At 36.0% G+C, this 12,886-nt stretch overlaps 1 protein-coding gene across 1 annotated transcript; it reads left to right on the forward strand.

The window, feature by feature from the left end:
* The first annotated feature begins 4,939 nt into the window (after window positions 1–4,939).
* Window positions 4,940–7,580, forward strand: LOC140772143 (uncharacterized). Its single transcript, XM_073114060.1, has 2 exons — window positions 4,940–5,566; window positions 6,030–7,580. Exons 1-2 carry the CDS (start codon window positions 5,498–5,500, stop codon window positions 7,122–7,124), a joined length of 1,164 nt encoding a protein of 387 aa, XP_072970161.1. The 5' UTR covers window positions 4,940–5,497; the 3' UTR covers window positions 7,125–7,580.
* The last annotated feature ends 5,306 nt before the right edge of the window (window positions 7,581–12,886 follow it).

Here is a 12,886-nt window from a genome sequence, read left to right on the forward strand (position 1 = left end):
AAATTTTATAGTTCTGAAATTTCTGGAAAACTGAAACTGTTCAATTGCAGAAAATTGAAAACTGATATTGCTTCGCTAAAAATATATTGCTGAATTTGATTTGATTCTTCTATATCTGAAGTTGATGAAATTGCCAAAATTTCTAAACATGAGTTTATACCTACTCAAATTCATATGAACAAATTTATTTTGAGAGTTAAATTATGAATCTTTTGCCAAATTGATTTGTTTCTTTATGCGCTTGCATATATTTTTTTTTTAATCATTCAAGAACTTGAAAGATAGATATAGATTAGACAAATGATCAACCTCCCTAGATAGAGGTATTTAAGTGCTACCAAATTTTAGCCAATATACAAAACTATTTAGTCTAGGCTTCAAGCTATGTAGTTACTAAGTTATTGCACCAAGCTGAATGCCACCGAGATATTGCATCAAGCCGTTGTGCTGTCGAGTTGCTCCTGTAAGCCACTACACCGCCTGAGCTATCAATGTATCGAGTTGAGACGTTGAGCTAACCCACCAAATTAAAAACTAATTTTCTTCACATTAATTATTTGAGGTTAGAGTCAGCCCTCCGACCTCCTTAATCATAGGGAAGGTATTTACTATATGTACAAAGAGTTGGTCGTACACACATGCATTTCATGAATATATTCTCTCTCTTTTTTTCTTTTTTTTTTCTTTTTAGTGCAGAAACTTGTGTCTTGATCATAGGATGGTTGTATTGGATAGAGTTGTATTTAGGAAATATTTTTACTACAAAATGGTCAAATGAGAGATTGTTAATCGTGGATACAAAATATTTATGTTATAGAATCTATGATCAAGACATATGATGTGGAAAAGTGTGTGTGCAAAGAGAATCAGAAGATGAAGCAGAAATCAAATACAAACTAAGTCAAGTGCAGATTGAATGTTCAGAACTAAAAATGGAATGTTTAGAAAAAGTTTTGGACATGGATTTTCCTAATCTCAATCACCTAGTCTGAATTGAGGGGCTAGTGGGGGTTCTCAGTGGAGGTGGGGTATGCCTCGATAGTCCTCCCACACGTGGTGGTGGACGTGGAAGGGTCTGACTGCAAAGGAGAGGCTCTATTGCTACGCTTATATATGCTTGCATGAAGGCCTCAATGGACATTTGTGTTTTTTAGCAAATAAAAGGCTCTAAAGAATAAATAAGTGCAGTATTTGTAATATAGTCAAAATATAAGGCGTTATTTATATAATATGTATTAGGATAGACACTGAAGGAAATTGTGCGACACGTGGCACCCAAGATAAAAGAAAGAAAAATATCCTTAGTGTTTGACCGAATCATTAGACGTCACGCACTTACACGTTGCCAGGAAGCTAGCGCTGGCCCTTCGACACATGCAAGCAATGTACAAGAGCTAAAAGAGGACAGCAACGCTACGACGACGTCAAAACTCGGGACCAAGAACCGCGACTTGGACTCCGTCAACTCGTCCGCCCGCGTTCCGGCCACTCGCGAGCTGACGATGTTATCTCGCCAATTAGTTTTTCAGAGAAGACGGGAATAACGGCCGTCCCAATAGCTGGCAGCGTACGATTGGATTCTGTTCCTCTTTGTTCAGGATAACCATTTAACTACATATATTATATAAAATTATTAATTACACTCTATACTTTATTGATTTTGTGATTAGCATCTTTAGTTGAGCTAGTTGTAATTTGACACTTTCTTTTTCGTGTTAAATTATATCTCTAAACTGTGGCCTGATATCATTTACTCTAGCTCCAAAGAAAAAAAATAAACAATAATAATAATATATAGAGAGTTATATTATTAATGAACAAGCTGATTTTATAAAATTATTTTATGGTCGTAGACACATTTGAGCTATTAGAGAGGGGAAGAGATTTTGATAGAGATTGTGAGGGGGAGAAAAAAATTTGAAGATTGAAAGGCATACTAGAAGCTGGAAGTAATATCACCACAAAATTTGAGATTGGGTGTGAGATTGAGAGAGATGAATGTAGGGTCTGAGATTGAGAGGGGAATGTAAGAACGACAACGAAGAGAGAAGTTGAGAGAGATTGAGGGTTTGAGAGAGAAAAGAGTAATAGTTATGGGAGAGGAGAATCTTTGGAGAAGAGGAGAGTGACAAGATTAACAAGGATTGAAAGGGAGATGGTATAAATGGCATATTGTAATTTTGGAAAGAAACAAGTGGAGTTTCTAAGACCCCTTAGTTTTTCTAGTACCAGCCCTAGCTCTCTGCTAGGGTTCGGTCATTGCCTTCTCCCCCTCGAGAGAGAGGTTTTTCGGTCGGCCTTTACTCCCCTCCCCTCCTCTAACTGAGTGCTAGGGAGGGGAGGAGCTTTTCTTTTTCTTCTTCTCCTCATAGGGTTTTCCATTCTCTTCTCCATTTCCTTGTTGATCTTGAGGTTTGCCGGCCTTGTGTGGCCAGGTGCATGGGTGTGGAGATGGGTCCTAGACCAAGTCTTGTTGCTAGCTTCTCCTTCAACTCTAGCCCTCTTTCGCCTTCAACTCCGTCGGAATGTCGTTTTACCTCTCCTTTGCCTCCGTCTTCATCGATACCTTCCTCCGCCTCCTTCTCCGTTGGTACCTTCCTCCACCTCTTTCTTTGTTGGATCCTACTCCATCAGATGCCTTCTCCTTCCTATTAATGCCACAGCCTCCAACTCGGGTACCCTCTTCAATCATCATCTTTTACAATAGCTAGGCCTATGTTCACTTATTCCAGCTCTACTTCCTTTTACCTCGCTCTCTATCATCGCTTTTGACCCCTATGCCGTGGTGACCTTGGCCTCTCCGGTATGTCAGAAATCCTGGCAAAACATCCTCTTCCGTCATCACTGCCCTCCTTAGCCGTTCGCCTGCCTCTTGTTGGGTCTACAGTGTTGCGACAACTACTTGACGGAGAAGCTACCATGGCTGCCGAAAGTCGGTTGCCCTTCTACTTGGTAGTAGTGGTCCACCTATTGCCATAGCTAGCTATTGCGTAGATGCTGATTTGGGGTTCTTAGTTTAATGCCCAAGCATGAATTGGTGGCTTATTTGGTCGGTGTCATCGAGTTGGTCGGTCTCTACACATGTTAGGTATTTTGGACTAGAGGAGTCATAAAACGCTAACTATTCGTTATTCGACCCGACTCGGATCGGATTCGAATAAAAAATTTCTATCCAATTCGGATATAAATTCGGATACGGATAGAATTTTAAAAAAAAAATTCAGATACGGATTCGGATACGGGTCGGATATAATTTTCGGATTCGGATACGGATATCTAATATCCGTTTATCCGCATATTTTTTTTAATAATTTATAATTTTTAGTTTGCTTATTTAAATAGTAAATATTAATATTGTTACTAATAATACGTTATATATTATTTATAGAGATTAATTTCTCTAATTTTATATATTTTGACATACAAAAAAATTAATTGTTGTAAAACTCTTAATAATTTTGTATTAATTATATCTAAATAAAATATTATAATTATTTTAAATTTAATCAATATCTGTTTAAGATCTGATCCTCTATCCGAAAATTATCCGTATCCGTTTATTTAGGATATCGTTTTAAATTTTGCTATCCGTCCAATATCCATATCTGAATTCATATCCGGACTAAAAATATGGATCCGGATATGGGTTGAGCATTATCCGATCCGTTTTCACCCCTAACGCTAACCCTTTGTTGAGAAGCACTCAATCAAAGTTTCATGCAACTATTTTTATTTGTAGGGCGGCATCTAATAGTCAAGAATGAGGCTTGTTCTAGGTCTGATGCCCTATCTTCTCTAAAAATTTTATTTATATGAGTTCTAGTATTGTTACAAGTTGATACTCTGAGTTTTATGTTGGTCTGCCTGTCTTTTAGTTAAGAGCGGAGCTTATTTTAGGATTTTATTCTACCTCCCATTTACATTTGTGTATCAAGTTGTAACTGTTGCTTCGAGCTTAATGAAATATTTGTCCATGGACTTTCATAAAAAAAAAAGCAAAAAATATTTAAAAAGAAAGCAGTGGACAAGTTCAGCACAAGATGAGTACACAAATTAGTCATGTATCAATTTCAAGCAGAAAAGCAAATGATAATAAGCTAATAAAAGGGTTATTTTAAAACATTTGAATAGCTCAAGAAATCTCATTATCACATCTTATTTTTCTGGAGGTATAAATGATATTATATCATAATTTACCCTAATTTTTAATTTCATTTCTAAGTAAAAATTAACACGTGTATTCGGCTGATTAACTAACTCAGCTGAAAACGTTCAATTGCTGAGTGGTTTATAATTACTTATCAATTTAGAAATGATAATTATATAATGATTGGTATCATAGATGTCTTATGATTTCAATTAAAGGAATATGCTTCTGGTCTCTAACGTCCATAATAAATATTTTCAATTATATCACTAGTATATTGTTTCATTTGTCAACGTTAAATTTAAACACAGTTTATTTAATGACCGTTGTGTGCCAAAACACTATTTTGCACGAAGGCCCCTCGTCTGTTTCAAATTTGTTATATGTAAGATACTCGATGGCCATCTTTTGCATCAAAGTCCGTTCTTATCCAACTCATTTTCCGAAAATTTGACTGTAACCCCTCCATTTTGTATTATTTTCAGTTCAAGCCCTACTCTTTTAGCGTATCCGAGTCCGAGGAAAGAGCAAAAATAAAGGTCAAATCATAAATAAGAGAAAGAGGGGGGGGTTCAGTAGCAGTTTCCTTTTAATATGTACGAAATCCAAACTCCGCAACTCCGAAACCGACTACAACCCGAAATCTATCGAAGTAACCGTTGATCCAATCGTCGCGGGCGTGTTCCGATGCCGTGTGTTTCCTCGATAACGATGTACTGCGACATTGGGGGCTTCAACAAAAACCCATCTCCCCTTGTAATTATCGGCACTGCCAGCCTATAAATTTCCCCATTTCCGCGTTGTTCTTCCCCATAAAATCCCAAATCCAAATTGGCTCTCTCTCTCTCCTCTCTTTATCCCCTATCTTATTCCGATTCCTGTGCTGCTATTCTCCCTCTATTCCGTGTTTTATTCCAACCCTCGGCCTATTTTTATTCAGTATAAAGCTGTCTATCTATTCTTAAGGGGAGTATATACTTTGGTTGCGGGGTGTTAACTTCCGGCTAAATAACAAGACAAAAGAGCTCTGAGGACGATAGGAGGAGAGACGAAGCACCCCACCCTTCCAAACGGCTATAATTAGACTCGTTGAGGAGAGAAAGAGAGAGAGATAGAAAGAGAGAATAAGGAGGAGAGAGGGGATAGAAGACGGGGAACCGGAGATCACCGCGGGGCTATTGATTGGACGGCTGCGGTGATCTGATCTGGTGACCGGGAGGGGAACCTGGAGAGTTTTTTTGGGGAAAAAAGGGATTTTGCATTGAATTATTTTTGGTTTTTCTTGTGCGAGAGGAGTGAAAAAGGTGTTTTTGAGAAGATTTGAACTTTTCGGTTCTTAGGTTCTTCGCCATGCCGGAGGCGGGGTATTATAATTCCAACAAGAAATCGGACGATATCTGCGAGGATGTCTGCGGCCAGGTAATTGATTTGTTCCGCCTGTTGACTGTTGTTCTTTCCCTGGTGCAGATCTATCTTTTCTTCATTGGGGATTTTTTTTTTTTTTGGATTGAGGGTTAGAGCGGTTTGATTTTTGAATTATTTTTCGGTTATTTGTGTTGCGGTTTCATATTTTTCTTGCAGTTAACACCAAAAATGTTGGCTTTTGTTGCTGTTCATGACAATCTCTGAGGTATTTTGGGTCTGATTATATTTTTGTTTCTATTTTGGAAAGTTGTGATATGTTAATCGATATCATCAGAGACATTGTTTTTCTCAATTGGGTATTTTGTTTTTCTGGCATTTGGAACAGTGCTTTCTTTTCCATTCCTTTCGTGCTTGCTAGGCTCGAATTGATGTGTGATGTTGTTTGTTCTTTCTCTAATGGTTTATATTCTTGTACCTATGCTGCTTTTCTTTACCTTCCTTTCTAAATTTGGAGCAGGCTTCAAGGGCAGGGCTGAAAAGGCTTTGGTGTATGCTTCGGGGCTTTGATATCAAGGCATTGCTACTTCTCTTCTTCGGCATACCAGCACTTATCTTCATGATATATTTCCATGGCCAGAAGATCACCTACTTCCTTAGGCCCATTTGGGAGTCTCCCCCTAAACCCTTCAAAGTCATCCCTCACTATTACCATGAGAATGTGTCAATGGAGAACCTTTGCAAGCTCCACGGATGGGGAATTCGGGAAACACCAAGGCGTGTCTTTGACGCTGTTTTGTTCAGCAATGAACTTGACATTCTTGCTATCCGGTGGAATGAGCTAAGTCCATATGTTTCAGAATATGTGCTCCTTGAGTCCAATTCTACATTCACTGCCCGGGAAAAGCCACTCTACTTTGCAGAGAATCGACACCTTTTCAAGTTTGCAGAGTCCAGGCTGACCTATGGAACCGTTGGAGGGAGATTTGTTAAGGGGGAGAATCCTTTTGTCGAGGAGTCATTCCAAAGAGTGGCACTGGATCAGCTCATCAGGATTGCAGGCATCACTGATGATGACCTGTTGATCATGTCTGACGTTGATGAGATCCCAAGTGGCCATACCATCAACCTCTTAAGATGGTGTGATGACATTCCAGAGAAACTTCATCTCCAACTCCGGAATTATCTGTACTCATTTGAGTTCTACCTTGATGATAAGAGCTGGAGGGCCTCGGTTCACAGGTATCAAGCCGGGAAGACAAGATATGCTCATTTCCGCCAGAGCGACGACCTATTAGCTGATTCAGGATGGCACTGCAGCTTCTGCTTCCGCTACATCAGAGATTTTATCTTCAAAATGAAGGCCTACAGCCATGTGGATCGTGTGAGATTTGCTTATTATTTAAACTCACCAAGGATCCAGGATGTCATATGCCGAGGGGCAGATCTTTTTGATATGCTTCCTGAGGAGTACACTTTCCAAGAAATTATTGCCAAGATGGGACCAATTCCCAGCACATACTCTGCTGTCCATCTTCCTGGTCCTCTATTGGAGAATGTCGATCAATATAAGTATCTTCTTCCAGGAAACTGCAAAAGAGAAGAAAGTGGCTAAGCTTTATGATTTATACCGCTTATTTTCTAGAAATGCTACAAAGGTCTCCTTAAAGAACTGATGGCTGCGGCCCTGTATCAGAAATGAGCTTCAAACTTACCGAATGATTATTTCTCTTGGAAGTGGATGAGCATGGTCAAGTTATAGAGCTTACAATATATCTCATGTTTAAGAGGCGACAATTTCCACATGCTTGTTTCGGGTCCATTTATTTGCCTAGGAGCTCAGCAGATTGTACCTACCATCAGCGATTGCTAATTATTCTTCTGTTATTGGTATGCCACATCTGATTCTGTTATACAAATGGAAAACCACTTACATTCCAAACTTTTATAGTTATGGGATTTGGTTTTTCCTGCAACAAGAATTTTTCATGTATCGATGCCTCATCTGATTGTTTAAGCTCTCCTTTGGAGATATTTTAATTTTAATGATGGTGACATATTTTGAATTTAATTGCCATGCTATTATTTTTTTTCAATACTGTAGTTATCATGAATGTCCCAGTTAGCTGTCAAAATGAAAGGCATAAGAGATGCAATGGGTACTTGTCATTTATGAGGAAGCTTGTTATATAAAATTAGAACTGATCGTCTGAAATGGTTTCTGCTCGATATTGGAAAGTTTTCCATCTTATTAAATTATGATGTATAACAATCTGTGACTTCAACACTTGGTGAGGATCAAAACACATGAAGATACAGAAGAAAATCTCATTCATGTAGTTTCAACTTATAAAATTCTTTGCCTCTGTCTCTTTTAGCCTTAGGAAATGCTTCATTTCACTAACTATTTTTGGTATAATTTAGCATACATCAAAGGACTTTGTTGAAAAGTTCTGCTCATATTTGACTAATTTCGGCTACATATACATGGACCAGCTTGAATTTTCTCTCTTGCTTCTATGAGATTGGAGAAGCTTCATGCCTATACTGTTATTATGTTAAGATTATATAATTCTTTAGTAGAATGTTGGATGATGAAAGTCTTGGAGGTTGTAGATGATGAGCATTAACAATTTGTCTTGTGTCAGCATAGTTTTCAGTCAGTGTAGTATCCATCTAATAATTGTATCACTACAGAACATGTAAACCAAACCATATTATGTTGTTCCACCTCATTGTGCTGCACATGATGATTCCATTTGTTAATATGCTGATGAATATTTGGCATATAAAAAATTTCTTAATCTTGTGATTCTTTTGGAAGTCGTCAACTCCTAGTAAGAAAAAAACAATCTGATCTTTAGCAGGCAGAGTAATTATAAGTAGATTTGGTTGGCACAAATCTTTGATTCTTTGCATATCGTCTATTAGGTTTTTAACCAGTTATGCTGATTCTTTGCGTATCTTACTAGCAATAATTGCTTGCATAAAAAATTATAACTTAAATTTGGGGAAAGTAACATTGGATTTGTCTTCTCTCTGTTGGTTGTTCAGGTAGAGATTGAAATTTCAACTTTGGCTTGAATTTCTGCAAGACTAGCAGTTGCTTGATATTCTTCACTTGATGATAAGTTTGTTCTACTTAGGTATATGACACAGGTGGCTTTGAATAGCAGATTAATACTGTCACAGGTAGTGTCTTATTTCCAATAAACTCATTACTGGTCTGCAAAAGTATGAATACTAGGCATATGAGAAAAATATCATTTGTACATCTTTTATTGTACTTTTATTGTCTTTTTACTGGATTCCTTCTGAAGGAAATAATCAATAGTTTGAGTAGTTCATAATCATCTCTTTAATACTTCCCCTGGATTCACAAAAAAGAGGCATATCAGTAGTCACCCTGCAATCATAGTTTGGAGTATTTGGCCAAAACAGGCCTATAGAAACTTATTTATCGGAATGAGTCTATTTTGGACATATTAGGTACCACTTCATTGCTGAAAACAGAAAAAAAAAACACTAAATGTAGTTACTATCATAGTAATATAAGGACTTAAGGTCAATGTTTGTTGAGCTACTAAGGTGATAGCTGACATGTCCAAAATAAATCATTTAACTCCCTTCTGTGAAATAAGAATTATCTTCTTCTAGATTAAGTTACATTATTCTAGTGAAGTAATTAAACAACAATTTAGCTTCTATACAAATTTTAAATCAATTTTATATTAACTTAAAACTATTATTTTACCCCTACATTAGACAATATATAATTACTACTACTTTACATCCCATCAATAGTATTTTTGTTATTCAATTTAAAATGTCACCAATTTTCTATACAAATTTACTATTATTCATTACTTTAATATAAACTTTATATCACGTCAAATATAATTATTTTTTATGCTAGTATTCAACTAAATAATAGATTAATTTATACTAGGATTCGCTTTTTTCTTCTTGTATTATGTTACGAATCATATCTGGACCGATTTGGACGTAAGAAAATTATGAGAATTTTTAAATGATAGTCTCATGAGTTAGAATTCTAATGACTTTAGTTTTACATAAATGAGATGCCTAGATAAAAAGGTAAAATTAAAATAGTGAAAAAAGGTCAAAATAGAGAAGTTCGGTGAATATCCGACATTACGGCGGTTGTCGGGTGTGGCGAATGGCGAAGGATGATAGCTAAGGTTTGGAAGCTTAAATGAATTCTATGATTACGATATATTTCTAAAAAATAAAGACGAGATAATAAAATAAATAAACTTAATTCTCATTTCACCATTCTAATCAACTCATGACCACTCCTATTTAAAGGAGTAAAGTTCTAGTGGATTTGATCCACATGCATATTATCTACTTTATTTAAATTTAAAATAATATACAAATCTAACTAATTGACTCAACTTGACTCGACTTAACTCTATTGACATAACCCACATGGTTATATCATAATAATCCACTACGCTTCTGATACCTTATACTCAAAATGACTAGTACATGAGCTGGATTTTCTATCTCACATAGTGTTCGTGGGTCCACTAATCTACATATAGGTTTAGCTCAATCAGTTGATATGGGTCCACAAGGTTGTTCTATCATTCGTTCTCGAGCTCATACTTAGGCTCAAGGTCCTACTCATAGGTCCAAAAGTGATTTGTACGAGGTGGTCAAACTAGTTCACGAAAATTTGGTCTGGCTAAGAAATTGTGCACTTTATCACCTCCATGCAATTGCCTCAACCGTAATTCTAGGACTGAAAATAATTTTTGGCCTAACGATGGTGGAAGCTGAAAATTACGCTTGGGCTCGGGTTGTTGTAGCAACGGCCATGGCATATTATCGGTGGGTCCACTAGCCCTCAATGAAGCCACCCCGACATGGCCTAGCCTGGGCTATATTTTCGCAAGCATGGCCGTCGGTTCGACCATGCGATGGTCTTTAGTAGCTGCGTTGGGCACCACTGAATGTTAGTCGGCCCAAGGAAGCCAATTGTGGCTATCGATGGTTGTAGTAGCGCCGATTCAAGGACCGCATAGAGGTTTGCTTCATTGGAAAGAATTGCTACAGGTAGTCTACTGACCATGATGTGTCTAAAATAGATATTAAAGTATAAGGGAGTGGATAATAAATAAATGGGCTTCTAAGGAGGCAAGACCTACCCATTCTTGGTGAGTAAGAATTGTGTTTCATCTTTGGACAACAAGATGAGAATAGATGAGCGGAGACTTGACTTGGTGACTTTGCTCTCCTTTAAAGGAGCAGATGCCCTTAAAAAGGATGCTTGTTCTTTTCATGGGTGTTGGCATTAATTGGAGAATGGAAAAGGCAAGGAACAAGCACCATCTTCAGTGAGCTTTTCTTTTTCTTTTTGGCCGGAGTCTTTGCTAGAGTAGTAAGACTGTGAAATTGGAAGGTTGCCCACCTATCACGAGAGACCAAGGCATGACACACATTTCTTGGTATCAAACAAAGCCAAGTTATTGTTAAGGAGAGGCATTCATCAGCGGTTAGTGGATGACCCACTCTGCTGCTTTATTCTTTTGACCCCAATAGTCGGGCCAAGAATGGTGCCTATCATTGTTTAGTTGAAAAGCATTAGAATTCAAGGCCTAGTGATTCAAACTCTCTAAACTTTATTTGACAGCTTCGATTGCACTCATCATCAGGTAAGTTCGTCTACAACTTCTACATGAGGAGAAGGATAAATATCTTATTAGATAATAATCTTTATGTTCTTTAATTATTCTATTAGAAATTATAAGTTTAGAGATTTAAATATAAAAGTAACTATCCCAATTACTCAATTATTTATTTTTGTTTTTGTGAAGTTTTAATTTTAATTTTAGTTTTACTTAAAGTATTGCTATATCATTTTCTTGGCTAAAAAGAGAATATATTTACTTAGCTGCCACGATTACAATAAGCGCCGCTAGCATCAACAGTCAAAAGTTGTATCAGTGGATCGAGGAAAGCCCTCGGACATCTATACTTCATATTCTTATCTAAATTTGCTTACCAATCTATAGATTTGTTAGCTTATATATTTAATCATAAAACAAGAGTGAATGAACTTTACAATCTTTAGCGAGGTGAGCCACGATTAGGGTTGAAAACAAGCTGGATTAACTCTGACCGGACTTACATCCAATCCGATTCGGACCGGATATAGGTAAAAAAATTTGGATATAGATTCTAATATAGGTAAAAAAAAAGCTTGGATACGAGTAGATCCAGATATTGAATATTCGTTTATATATTTTGAATGATTTGTAATTTTTAGTTTGTTTATTTAAATGATGAATATTGATATTATTACTAATAATGGGTTCTATATTATTTACAGAGACTTATTTTGTTAAATTTATATGTATTTGACATGCAATTTTTTTTAAAACTCTTAATATTTTTTGTTACTTATTTCTAAAAGAAAAGTTATAATTCATTTAAAATTTGATGCACATCTGTTTATATACGATCATCTATCCAAATATTTTTTGCTTTCTATCTGTTTAGTTAGAATATGATTTTAAATTTTACTATCCGTCAAATATCTATATCCGAATTCATACTCGGATCCAAAATAATATGAATCCATAATATAGATTGGGCAGTATTTGATTTGTATTTGATTCATTTTCACCCCTAACCATGATTCATGGTGCAGGGTAAATACCTTTTAGTATGTCAACCAAGAGCATGGATTTCTACTTCCAAATAGGCGATGCCATGTTCGGAGGAAAAATAGAGCTTTTTTAGGGCAAGGCCTCAGTTGATGGTGTGGAGTTGAAAATGCCGAGTCGACTGTTGGCTAAGTATTGCTATATTAAAGGCTTTATTTTGTTGCTTTCTACTATTATGAACTAACATTTTTGTATTAGTCTTTATTTATCATTTCTACTAGTTTTACATAATTGCTATTTTGAATTGAACATTTTCCTACCAATTATTATCGTGATAATTAATATTTAAAAGTAAATTTTAATATTCATTTCTATTTATATTTTTGAAATTGTAAAATAACATATTTTAACAATGTAATTTAAGTTTGAGATAGTCAATATTAGTTTAAATTTATAAGCAACGTTAATAGTTTTCTTTATTGAGGATTATATTGTCAAGTTATTTATAGCCTATTTGGCTAGCACACATCAGATGAATTAATAATAATAATAATAATAATTGCCATTACATTTTTTAAAATATCACATTTGCATCAAAATTATTAGGCTCTGATATGAATTAGGCCAGATCAGATTGTATCATAAGGACATTGTGCTTAATGGATTGAACTTATTTATCTTTTAATTGATTCATGCTTATGTAAGCTATTAAGGCAAATTTAATTAAGTTATATAAGCCACT

This window comes from Typha angustifolia, chromosome 12 (assembly GCF_048772165.1).
Source record: "Typha angustifolia cultivar Huaian chromosome 12, ASM4877216v1, whole genome shotgun sequence".
Classification (NCBI taxonomy): domain Eukaryota; kingdom Viridiplantae; phylum Streptophyta; class Magnoliopsida; order Poales; family Typhaceae; genus Typha; species Typha angustifolia.